The sequence below is a fragment of the Zootoca vivipara genome, chromosome 3 (assembly GCF_963506605.1).
Source record: "Zootoca vivipara chromosome 3, rZooViv1.1, whole genome shotgun sequence".
Classification (NCBI taxonomy): Eukaryota; Metazoa; Chordata; class Lepidosauria; order Squamata; family Lacertidae; genus Zootoca; species Zootoca vivipara.
This window is the reverse complement of record NC_083278.1, coordinates 36,612,611-36,625,511: the sequence shown is the minus strand read 5'-3', so window position 1 is coordinate 36,625,511 and position 12,901 is coordinate 36,612,611. Positions and strand designations below refer to the sequence as shown.

The 12,901-nt window shown below is 41.1% G+C and overlaps 1 protein-coding gene across 14 annotated transcripts in view; it reads left to right on the top strand.

Moving 5' to 3' along the window:
- COL12A1 (collagen type XII alpha 1 chain) overlaps window positions 1–12,901 on the top strand; it is a 119,139-nt gene that overhangs the window by 56,887 nt on the left and 49,351 nt on the right. For all 14 annotated transcript variants that reach the window (XM_035109590.2, XM_035109599.2, XM_035109592.2 and 11 more), the window contains 13 exons: window positions 104–268; window positions 411–557; window positions 1,411–1,553; window positions 1,990–2,119; window positions 3,110–3,255; window positions 3,551–3,680; window positions 4,968–5,107; window positions 6,050–6,179; window positions 7,836–7,972; window positions 9,156–9,288; window positions 9,405–9,431; window positions 10,346–10,488; window positions 11,538–11,667. In XM_035109590.2, coding sequence (XP_034965481.2) covers window positions 104–268; window positions 411–557; window positions 1,411–1,553; window positions 1,990–2,119; window positions 3,110–3,255; window positions 3,551–3,680; window positions 4,968–5,107; window positions 6,050–6,179; window positions 7,836–7,972; window positions 9,156–9,288; window positions 9,405–9,431; window positions 10,346–10,488; window positions 11,538–11,667 — 1,701 coding nt within the window. The remainder of the gene's footprint in view (window positions 1–103; window positions 269–410; window positions 558–1,410; window positions 1,554–1,989; window positions 2,120–3,109; window positions 3,256–3,550; window positions 3,681–4,967; window positions 5,108–6,049; window positions 6,180–7,835; window positions 7,973–9,155; window positions 9,289–9,404; window positions 9,432–10,345; window positions 10,489–11,537; window positions 11,668–12,901) is intronic.

The following is a 12,901-nucleotide window of genomic DNA, read 5'->3' as shown; positions in this document are numbered from 1 at the left end:
TGTCTCTTAATGAAGGTACCTATCCTACTTTAGGGAGGTTTACCCTCTATGCTGGAATCTGTGGCTAATGAACAATGGGTACCTGTGTGTGCTGTGATTTCAGGAGATGCTTTGAAGTTCATCTTAAGCAACAACTTTAAGACAGAAGCTGGCATGAGGCCCGGAGCTCGCAAAATTGGTGTCCTCATCACAGATGGCAAATCACAAGATGATATAGTTGTGCCATCTCAGTCACTGAGAGATTTGGGAGTGGAGCTGTATGCTGTTGGTGAGTATTATGTGGAGAGGTGGGAAATATAGAAGTTGGTTGGAAAACTAAATCACTCATTTTCCTTTATACAAATTGGGAAACAGTCTAATGAACATGCCTAAGTTATTTTAAAATGTTTTAATTTTGTCACCTTTTTAAGGTATCAAAAATGCTGATGAGAATGAACTGAAGCAGATCGCAACAGACCCCGATAACATTCATGTTTACAATGTTGGAGATTTTGGCCTCCTTGTTACGATTATTGATGACCTCACTAATAATTTATGCAATAGTGTAAGAGGTCCAGGTATGTTTCTCTTTCCAGTTTCGTTTTCAACTTCTTTTTACCTTTTATATGATGCCTGCTGCATTTTCCTAAATTATTTACTTGGAACTTTGTTTTTGTATTACCCCCATGGTGTGCTAGCTGTTAAAGCCCCATCTGCTTTCTGCAGCTCTCAGGTAACATCTGAAGCTCTGGATCATGTGAGAAGTAGCAGTGTGGCAGCCCTTCACACATGCCAGCATTACCACATTTTCTGTGAATGGGGAAATGCTGAGTGATAGCAAGTCATATGATGGACTTCTCCCACATTACCCAAGTCACCAGTGTTTAGTTTCACAGTCCAGGAAGGAGTTGTACTGAACTGGTGACTCCTTCACAAAGTAATAAGAGAAAAGTTCCTTGGGAGGAAAATATATTCCGTAGCTGTTTTAAGACAGAGATACTCAGGAGCATCTGTTGGCATGTTATTTAACAAGATAAAAGGCCAAATTCAAATGTTACAACAAGTCCTGCACAGAATAAAATATATGAAATAACATTTCCTCAGCATGTCATTTGTGATTTTGGCACATCAATTGGTTTTTTTGCTCTGAAGTTTTTACTGGCTGCAGCTTCTTAGTGCATGGACTTAGGTTTGCCATAACATCTCAAGTTTGATTACCACAGATTAAAGAATGCATCATATTTTACTATAAATTATTTTATGCATATGAATCATATACATTTCAGTTCAGTAAGTAAATGGATCCAATACTTAAGTAAAAACAAGTTGAGTTGACGTATATTATTGTTTTGCATTTCCTTCTTTGGTAACCTTCCTAATGAAGATTTTATAGTACTGTTGCTCTTTTTTTTGCTTTTTTTTGCATCACAGCTGATTTGGCACTACCGCCAACCAACCTAAAAACCTCTGAAGAGACACCTTATTCCTTCAGAGTATCATGGACACCACCTACTGAGAGCGTTGATAGATACAGGGTTGAATATTATCCTGCAGCTGGAGGCGCACGAAAGGAGGTCAGAACTGGACATCCAATTTTATTATTTTATTTATGTTTGTATATACCACTGGCTTCTCCTGCAGTGATTTTGCAGTGGCTCTGCTCCTTCCTCCTGGGCCGTGTCCAGGAAGTAGTGCTGGGGGATAAATGTTCAGACCCCTTGGCTCTCACTTGTGGGGTGCCTCAGGGCTCTGTCTTCTCCCCCATGCTTTTCAATATCTATATGAAGCCGCTGGAAGAGATCATTTTGGGGTTGGGGGGTTGGGCTGGGTGTTCACCAGTATGCGGATGATCCCCAGCTCTACCTCTTTTAAATTGGAACCAGTGAAGGCAGTGAATGTCCTGTGTGAGTGTCTTTACTAGAAGTTGCTTTTGTTCTATCAGGGCCAAGAACAGAGATAAAAATAGCAGTAGATAGATTTATGCACAATTATGTCTCCTGTTTCTTGTAGGTCTTTGTAAGTCGTTCGGAGACGACTACAGTTCTGACTGGCCTCAAGCCCGAAACAAAGTATGTTGTGAATGTATTTTCTGTGGTAGAAGGTACCAGTAGCATACCTCTAGAGGGCGATGATACGACTTGTAAGTGTCAATTCAAATTCAATTAAGATATGTAATAATTCATAAAACTTCCAAACTGTTTTTAAAACAAAGTTCTGAATAGAATGTTTGTGGGAATATGGAGTGGAGATGAGAACTCCAAGCATATAAAAAACCTCTATGGATATTTTTAAAAATTGCAACCTCCTTTGTAGATAGACATTACCTTACTGAACAACAAAATGATTCACTCTGGGAACTGTAGCTCTGTGAGGGGAATAGGGGGTCTCCTAACAAGTCTCAGCACCCTTAACAAACTACAGTCCCCAGGATTCTTTGGGGGGAAGCCATGACTGATTAAAGTGGTATGACTCTACTTTAAACATATGTTGAAGAAGGAGCCTAAGATGAGAAAGAGAACATTGGGTACTTAATATTCTATGATAAAAATCCAACAATTATAAGCAATATGATAGGAGACTTTTGGTTTTTCAGTCCGGAGGGTAGAGTTATGAAAAGGATGAGGGCCAATCAAGCTGGGTGACCCTGAGAGTGTGATTCAGCTTTGTCAATATACAGTTCAGATTTACCAATTTGGGATTGTGGTTGTGTAGATTAAGTCCAGAACAGATGAGAGAAACTATCCCAGACAGTTACGTGTATTATGCTCTCATAGGATTAAAACATTGTTCACCAAAAGTCATGTACAGTTTGTGACCCACTAACCCAAGTTCAGACTATTATCTAAGCATTAGAACCTGCCAAGTACCTAACATCTCCCCTGTCCTTACAAACCTTGGGAGACTGCAAAAACAGGAGGTTTCTTAAGCCCTGTTGGGTCAGTATGTACAGCTGGTGGGCTGTGTTCAAACTAGTTGGTTATAAGTTGTGCAGGCCTGGTTTACTGCAAAAAGAATACAATAACTAAAAGCTACTCCCCAGCTGAAAGTTCAAACATGTTTTCAAAAATGAAGATGTAAATATGTTTATGGACACAAATAACTGATTTGAATCACATTTATGGTTCTGCAGTGCCAATCCCTTCAGTCAGAAACTTGAATGCGTATGACATCACCTCAACAACAATGCGCGTGCGATGGGAACCTGTCAGTGGAGCTACTGGCTATGTGCTGCTATATGAACCTGTCAATGCCACAATACCAGCAACAGAGAAACAGGTAACAACATATTTAAGAAAGAGAGACAAACAGACAGACAGACAGACAGAACCTGGATTTGCTTCTATATGCCAAAGCAGTGAGGCATTTATTTTTGTGTGTGCATAGATTATAAAATAAAGTAGCTTGACTGGAAAGTTATATACAAAATGATATATCAGTCAGGAAGTTGTAAATACATTATTAAATATGGAAACTGATTTTTTTAAAAAAAACAATGTAAAGTCCCAAGCATTTTGTTTTTCTTTCTAGTGGCTTCTTCTAAACTTCCTTGTTTATTTTTCTCTTTTTCCAGATGCGCGTTGGAGCATCAGTGAATGATGTACAGCTGGTTGACCTGATTCCCAACACTGAATACACTTTAACAATTCATTCAGCTTTTGGTGACCTCATCAGTGATCCACTCACCACTCAGGAAGTCACCTGTAGGAAGAACATCTTGCTTGTTTTACATTTACCTCCTCTTGGTTTAGTAATGCCATGCTTCAGTATATTAAATGTATACTGTGATTTGTGTACAGGCAACTTCTCACTTGCCACTCGCGCACCACTGTGCACATGCACAGCTCTCATGAACTGGATGTGCTGCATGACTTTGTTGAGGCTGCTGAGTCTCCCTGCCTAATATCTGACTTGTGGGGTAGCACAGCAAGAACAGCAACAGCCACTTTCCTGTGCACTAGCCATTAGGAGGGGAGGCTCAGCATTCCTCTCCAGCTCATGAGGGGCCCTCCTTGGAGCCCAATGAGGATGGAGGGTCTGCTCGTGAGCTGGAGGCACAGCAGGGCTTTGTTGAGGCTCCCCACCTAAAGGCTGACACGCAGGAAAGAGCTGCTTTGCCGCACCTCAGTTGTTAGGCGGGAAGGGTCAGCACTCTCAACAAAGCCCTGCTGTTCCTCTGACTCATGAGGAGACTCCCAACAGAGCCCAAAGAGGATGTCCTTGTTGGGCTCTGGGGAGGGTCTCCTCATGAGCCATGAGGACTCTTCAGGGTTCTCCCCACTTATGCACATTTCACTGGCAGCGCGATCCCAGTGGGGTGCCATCGCAGCTGCCACCCCGCCCGCGCTGGGCGCCAGACCCCTGGAGACAGTGTGCCACGCCCCCAGGATGTGCACCAGCCCCACCCCCTCCTCCACTCCGCCCCTGGTGCCAGAGCTTGAAGCTCCACCACTGCATAGTTATACCATTACTCAGTTATTTAGACACATTCTAGGGGCTTGGATTATTGTCACTAAACCCTTCCACTGATACATAAAACGTGATAGTGCTACTGTACCCATACAGTGCTTAGAACTTGGCTGCTAAAAGACAATCACTGTCCAAAGATGTTGTGAAAAAGGCACATACCATGTTATTCTCCATGGGAAGCCTTTAGATATGGCTGTTCATATAGCACATGCATAAGGCGTATTAGGAATAGATGATAGTTCTCCCCCCCCCTCTGGAGAATTGAAGGCTTTTATTAGAATAACCATTTCTTATTGTATATATACTTGCCCATTTTTACCTTCCATAAGCATCTGGTTTACATATTGTTTAAATAACTTGTAAAATCTGTTTGAAAGCTGGCATTCTCACTTCAATTCATTTTTAATATGAATGTAAAAGTTACATGGACTAGGAGATTTAAAGATAAATTTTGCCAAAATATAAACCTGTTTGGGGGATGGCATTTAATATTCTTGCCGATATGTCTGATTATTCAACAGTACCTTTAAGTGGAGCAAAAGGCCTGATGATAAGAGATATTACTCACAGCAGCATGAGAGTCATTTGGGAACGTGTTCCAGGGAAAGTTCGGAAATACATATTGAGATACAAAGCAGCTGGGGAAGATGACGTGAAAGAGGTAGGTGAATTTTAGCTAATATGTGAAGATAGCTTAAGTGGAGTATTAAAGCATGACCACCTGCAGCAGCATTATTAAGGAGCGATCAGATGCCTGAGTTCCTGATATGTAAAATTATTTCCCATCTTAAACAAATTTAGATTCTTTGGTTTCAGTGGTACTGAACCAACATATATGGCAGGCATCCCCAAACTTCGGCCCTCCAGATGTTTTGGACTACAATTCCCATCTTCCCCAACCACTGATCCTGTTAGCTAGGGATCATGGGAGTTGTAGGCCAAAACATCTGGAGGGCTGCAGTTTGGGGATGCCTGATATATGGATTGTTCTTCTCTTAGAAGTTAGCACTGCTAAACCACAGGATTCTTATGTCATAAATACAAGTGGTAGAAGAGTGACAATAGCTAGCATGTGTGCTTTGGTTGCAAATGGAATATTTTTTAAAATAAATAAATAAAAAGTGACCAAGGAATATAGAAAAAAGCTATGTGAAGCCAGCTTTTTGAGGATACAGGGCTGAACAGCTGTGAATATTGTACCACAGCAAGACTGATGAAGCAGCTTGGCAAAAAGGACCATCACGAGCACTCATTAAATTGAAGGTTGGGAAGAGTTCAGGGCTTTGTCCTTATAGCAGCCTTCCCCAGCTTGGTCCCTCCATATGTTTTTGGACAATAACTCCTGTTAGCTTCAGCCATTGGGGAAGATGGCCCTAGAACACGGAGAAGGATCAAAGAAAATATATTCAGGTTAACACACTTTGATGCCGTTCATTTGTAAATAAACAGATTAGTACAAAGTTCACCACAAGTCTTCAGTGATATCTATCCACCAGGAATAGCTTTGTGAATATAGTCCTAAAAACATGGAAAACAGAATTATGAAAGTGATGTTGTAAGGAGGAAAGCAGCATTTTAATAAATCTTTTTTGTTTATGTCTAGTTGGAATTGGATCCCTCTCAGACCAGCACAGTTCTCCCTGATCTTTATTCAAAAACACTCTATAATGTTGAGCTCGTTGCAGTATATGACGAAGGACCATCTATGCCAGTAGCTGCAGAAGGCACCACTTGTAAGTCAAATCTATTGCTTAATAGGTTTTCTTAGATCAGGTGTGGAGAACCTTTGGCCCACCAAATGTCACTAAACTAGAACACCCACCAGCCCCAGCAAGCATGGCCAAGGATGATAGGAATTGTAGTTCAGCAACATCTGGAGTACCAAAAAGTCTCCATAGCTGTGTTAGATTCTTAAAGAAATGTAGGGTTTAAAATGTTGAGTTTTGTAAAGAGTAACGGCCTAGACCAGAATGACTCTAGAGGAAGAGACTTAGGTTATTCTCCTTATCATCATCCTAGGTGGGAGGTGCCAGAAGGAAAACATGAAAAGATAAAGCAGCAGCTCCCATCTCTACAGTATATGTAGCAACCACAAATTGGGCAGCAAAAAGCATGCTGCCATTAACATAGGAACTGTATCCACCAATGAGATCATGGATTCAAATCCAGGCAGTATCCTTGGCAATAGCTCCTATCAGGCACACTGCCAGAAACTGCATTGATTAATTAGCTTCTCTGGCACAGCATCAGGATTAGCATAATGCCCACTGTGGTGACTAAACAGTGTCTTTGGTACAGCTTTCCTCAGGTATATTGTTGTGAATAGTGCCTTTGGTTCTCAAGGAGAAAGCTGCAAAGGATCACCTTTTTCATTTGCTAGTTCATGCCACTGCCCACAGGCATGGCAGACTCACATAACAGTGGGAGGACATTTTGTAGGGCACACCTGGCATGAACTTTTGCACCCCAGATCACTTGGAGGTCTGGTGTTTAGGACTCATGAGGAACACAGGGAAAGAAAACACAAAGTTGGATGTGCAGTATGGGAAAAGCAGCAACACAAAAAATCTGGCAAGGACCAGAAACCTGAAGAGGTTTCATAAAGGCAGAGAAAAGGGCCAAAGGGGACAACATAGAATTGGCCATATCCCAGCCAGAACACTGTGGACACTGTAGTCCGTGTACACCAAGCCCCTGCACACCCACCTTAACAGAGTTCACCTGGGTAGGATTGTTCCAGTACTCATCTGCAGCGCACCACTAAGTTTATAAAGGAAGCATGTTGTTGAGACAGCTTATATACACATACAATCTTTATAGATAAAAATCACTGTGATTGTGTTTCTGTGACCACCCCTGTCTGGAAGCAGTTAAGATGTGAATAGAGACTTCGTCACTGGCACAAACATGGGGTGGGTGGGGGTGGGGGAAGGATGTTGAACAGATAGAGAAGTGCACTATGGAAGATGAAGAAGAGGTGTTAAAACTCCTGTTTCCATGCATTGTAGTTTGAGTGAAAATGGGCTTGTTGAGCTCCTCAACTATCCATAGGCCCCAGGCAGATTTTCGGTCTTGCCATATTCTGATTCTGGCCATGGCAGATGTAGTGGCATTCTGCAATGTGCAGACTGTGGAGCAAAAAGACCTGAGCCTGACAATCCTACTGTAGTAAAAGAGTCTGTGCTGTTCTAGAGAAATTAAGGATTTCACCCTATGAGTATATGGCATGTAAACTGTTCTATACATTCCCCATGTGGTTTGTGTCCAAACGCCAAACACCTTATGTGGTACATTAGTCTCTGCATATAACCTTGCATTTCTAGTGATGTTTAGTTTGCAGGATTTTTTTCCTCTTGTGAGGTAATTTCTTACTTTCCCCTTCCTGACAGTACCGGTACCAGCACCACAAAATCTAAGAACTGATCAAGTAACCAAGACAAGTTTCAGAGGTACTTGGGACCATGGAGCACCTGATGTAGCTCTCTACAGAGTAGAATGGGGACCACCTGGTGAAGAGAAGCTACAGGTAAGAATTTTTCAATAACCCCAAAATCAATCACTTTAAACCCTTTTTGTGTGCTTAATGCTGTTTGCTGGAAATGTTAAACTGGCCACTGTGTTTTCTAAACTTTTGATACCTAGGGAATCGGTTTCTTCATTAAGTCTGGAGACACATTGAATCCTTTTGTATACAAAAGTGACTGTATGTGTTCTCCTCCTTGCAACTATAGATTAGCTCATTTAATATTGCCTCCTGGCACCCCATCTTCCTCTTTATCCAGTTAGTGAGTTCTCAAGGATAGTATTGCACTTTTTGTGCAATGGTCCATTTGGCGATCAATTTTAGTGGATAGTATGGTGGGGTTGCACTGCTCGCTTAACCCCCCTCTGCCTGAGTTGCTGCTGTGTGCTGATCTTACTGCCACCTCTTCCCTCACCCTCTCCATTTCAGTGTGCAGAAGGAACTTACTTGGAGGGAGGTAAAGTGAATGATCCCCAGCAGAGATTTAAAATCGCAGAACATGCAGCAAAGTAAAGCTGTTAGATCTTTAAAATAAAAGGTAAAGGTAAAGGGACCCCTGACCATTAGGTCCAGTCGTGACCGACTCTGGGGTTGCGCGCTCATCTCACATTATTGGCCGAGGGAGCCTGCGTATAGCTTCCAGGTCATGTGGCCAGCATGACAAAGCCGCTTCTGGCAAACCAGAGCAGCACATGGAAACGCCGTTTACCTTCCCGCTGTAGCGGTTCCTATTTATCTACTTGCATTTTGACGTGCTTTCGAACTGCTAGGTTGGCAGGAGCTGGGACCAAGCAACGGGAGCTCACCCCGTCACAGGGATTCGAACCGCCGACCTTCTGATCAGCAAGCCCTAGGCTCAGTGGTTTAACCACAGCGCCACCTGGGTCCCTTAGATCTTTAAAATATCCCCTTCTAAATCGTTTCCAAAGTTACCCACTTCCTTTAGTATAGAAAGAGACTACAAGTTTGGTAAGTTAAAAATGGTTTACTTAAAAACTCTTCAAAAGTCAGATTCATGTGCTTTTTCATGCAGTAGCAAGAAAAGAGAGGCAATACAACTTAGTTTCAAAAAGTAGTAAAATGTTTATAAATTATTTGTTCTAGTCCATGAAAAATGTTAATTGTTAAATATATTGACTCAATGAGTAACTTTCTTTCTTTCCCCCCACCCCCGTCACTTCCAAAGACAATTCTTAATGGTGATGAAAATACTCTAGTTTTTGAAAATTTGAACCCAGACACACTCTATGAGATTGGAGTTACTGCAATTTATCCCGATGAATCAGAGAGTGATGAACTGATTGGCAGTGAGACCACATGTAAGAAATTCTGAAACGCATTCATACATGGATTACAATTTGTAACAATAGTATTCAAATGAAAGACATGTTTTTAATGCAAACTTGCCCTGTTTGTGCTTCTCCCCCTCCTATAGTGCCCGAGGTACCTCTGACAACAGCAGGTAAGAACCTGAATTCATTAATAATATTTTATATATGAGGATTATACAGATACTATAAGACAGAGCTAGTTCAAGCCAAGACAGGATGCAGAGAAGCCAATGTTTCTATATAGTATACTTAGGGGTGACTCATAAAAGGGGAGAGAGGCAGAGGCAATGGTGCCATTCACGAGTAGGAGATCCTAACACATACACCTGTAGAGCTTCTGCCATCCTAGAGTTCCCCCAATTCACCACTGCCACTTTGTCCCCCCACCCCTGCCCCGAGATCACCATCACTACTGGGAAAATACCACTACCTTATTTTCTACTGCTGAAAGTACTCCTGTCTGTACACAGGCTTTGCCCCTTCTTGAGGTTCTGTCATGCATTGTGGGGTGTTGCTCTGGAGGTTTGCCTGAACTTCAGCAGGCTTTTCAGAGGGTGTGTGGTTTGAGGTGATGCAGGCAGAAGAAAAAAGTTGTGTCCACTGAAGTACTTTCCACTCATACAAAGGATAGGGTGGCTTTTTTAAAAAGTGACAACTTGGTGAATTAATAGCAACTTTTGTATATTTGGTGATGTTCTACTCCCCATTAGTCATGTTTAGCGCTACGCAACATTTCCATTCAATTCTCCTTTGCCCCTTCTTATATATGTCTTATATAATCTTGCCCAAATTCTGCAGTTGGGTAGATTTTGTTCTCAGCAGGCCCCTATATGTGTATTGTTATTCCAAGGTAATGAGGCTGCTGCTGATTTTGAGTAATGTCATGTATATGTTAAAAAAAAATCCTTCCAGCAGCACCTTCCAGAGACCAACTAAGTTTGTCATTGGCATGAGCTTTCATGTGCATGCACGCTTCTTCAGATACCCATTGTATGTTGTTTGTTATATCTCTTTGCTAAACAACCCTTTCATAAATTCATTTCAGCTCCAACAGGTCCCCCAAGAAACCTTCAGGTATACAATGCAACATCCAATAGCCTGACGGTCAAATGGGATCCTGCCATTGGACGAGTGCAGCGGTACAGGATCACTTATCGACCTACAACTGGCGATGGTGCTGAACAATCGGTAACCAACTCTGAAACTATTCTCTCATGGGGGAAAGCAGCAATGCGCTCCTGAACAAATATCCGCTTTTGAAAACATGAGCTTGTCAGATAGTTTTGTTTTCATGTTCTACAGTTCTGCAGAAAAGTATTTATATTACAAAATCAAAGAAAGTGGATTTGTTTCCTGTATAAGTAGAACCCACAAGATGACTCATGGTGGTCTTTCAGATGTAATCCAGCAAATATCACTTTCTCAGAGCCTGCAGAACAAACAGTTGCCAAGGATTGCTTTTTACTGGGGTTTTTCTGTCCAAAGGCTCTTTCAAACATAGCAGATTTCTGACATACCACAGTGAAAAAGCATGCAGATTATTTTAAATTGTCATGTGTCACAATTGTATGTAATATGGTTGGTCACTGTGGGAGCAGAATGCTGACTAGAGAGTCATTTGTTCTACTCCAACAGGACTCTTGTATTTTTATTTTGCTGTGTGTATTCACAGCTTCCTAGTGTGTTTATATTACTTGTTCATTTATTACTTGTACATGCTTTTCTCTTTATGGAAATGCTTTTTATGTAGGAACTTTGTAGCGTCTGGTCTTTGTAAATGCTGACAATATCTGTCCAACTGGCCACAACAGAAGATATTTCTTTGGAGCCCATAGACAAAGCATTTAGATCATGGGACAATGTGGGAATCATCATGTTTTGCTGTTCCAATAAACATCAAGGTTAATTTTCTTTGGGTACCAGAATTGGCCTTATATGCCCTTTAGCTGTAGATTGAGGACTTGGAGATCTGTACTCACTAATATGTAGAAATAAGAAAGACGATCCATAAAGAGCTCAGATCATTCAACATTTAAAATTTTATTCACATGGGTTTAACAAATGACTAATGCAATTCTGGTATTTTTTCTTTAATCCACTGAAGGACTTAGGCAGACAGTATTGTCTGAAAAACAGAAACTTGTATACTTGTAGTATATACAAACTGTATCCTTTCAGCATCTTTGGAATTTAGCCGCCTGCCCTTTCAATTTACATTTCATTCCATTGTTTTTTAGACCACAGTAGGAGGGAGGCAGAACAGTGTTGTCCTACAGAAGCTGCAACCTGAGACACGTTATAGTGTTACAGTTTCATCCATATATGCAGAAGGTGAAGGGGGACGAATGACAGGCAGTGGCAAAACCAGTAAGTAAAACAACGTTGGTTTTCTCATTTGTGAAGAATTATGCAAGAGTAATGCTAAATCACTTATAAAGTTGGCAGACTTGGCTTTTCCTTTGTTGAAGTCCCTACAGATGTTCATTTATTTGTGCAGATATTCATTTATTTGTACTTTGTAGTTATCCAGAATGGAAATAACTTTTTTTCTTAACAGTGGGAATCAAGTAGATAAGTACACTAGTCCAAAGAGTGGAAGGCAAAATGGTAGGAATAGTTCAAGGGGTATGTGTCATAAGGGACACGGTATTGTTGAGATGGCGAATAATATTTATTAGTCATATTTTAATCCTGTCTTTTCACTATGACCACAGGCCTGGGAACAAATGTGGCCTCCAGGCATTCTATCTAGCCCGTGAGGCTCTCCCATGGCCATTCCCCAAGCCATGTACCATACAGGGTCTGCTCTATGCTTTCCTCAAATGTTCTTCCCTGGCTGGAATGTGACTTTGCAGTGTGATAATTCTTCTTGTTTGCCTGAACGGAGGGATAGAGATTTGTGTGTCTACTGAAGCCTCTGATTTTTGCATGGCTGGAGTGTAGCTCACTAGACACAAATCCATTGCTTCTGCACTTTTGCCTCTAGCCCTGCCTGTTACTGGAAAGTTCCCCACAAGGAAAAGTGGCCCTCGGACCTGGAAATAAATCCCCCATCTACGGATGGGGGAGAAATTCAAATCAGTTGTCATTTAAAGGCTAAAAACTATAAAATTTGCCCTTTCCAAAACAATATGAGAATAGCCTTTGAAATTCACATTTATCCAAATTTTGCGATGCAGTTCTCCGGTGTTTCTTTGTTTGTGGTTTTTTTTTTTTACCAAAATGCATATATTATGGAAAGTGTGAATTAAAATAAATGCATTAGTGAAAAAAACATACAAAAATGCAGGTAGGGATAATTGTTTGCAAAAATGTGTACATTAATCAAAATGCATATGAAATATATTTATTAAGAGAATTTTTCAGTAAAATGTTGATGAATTTCATGAGGATTTTTTTAAAAAAAACAAACAAATGAACACAAATTTCTGCAAAATGTGGAATTTAAGTTGGGAAAAGTGAGAAACAGCGAGAACTGAACTGACAAATCCTTTCCCATATTTGCATTATGGAGTTACATCACTATTTTACAACTGGATAGCTCAGTTGGTTAGAGCGTGGTGCTGATAATGCCAAGGTCACAGATTCAATCCCCATATGG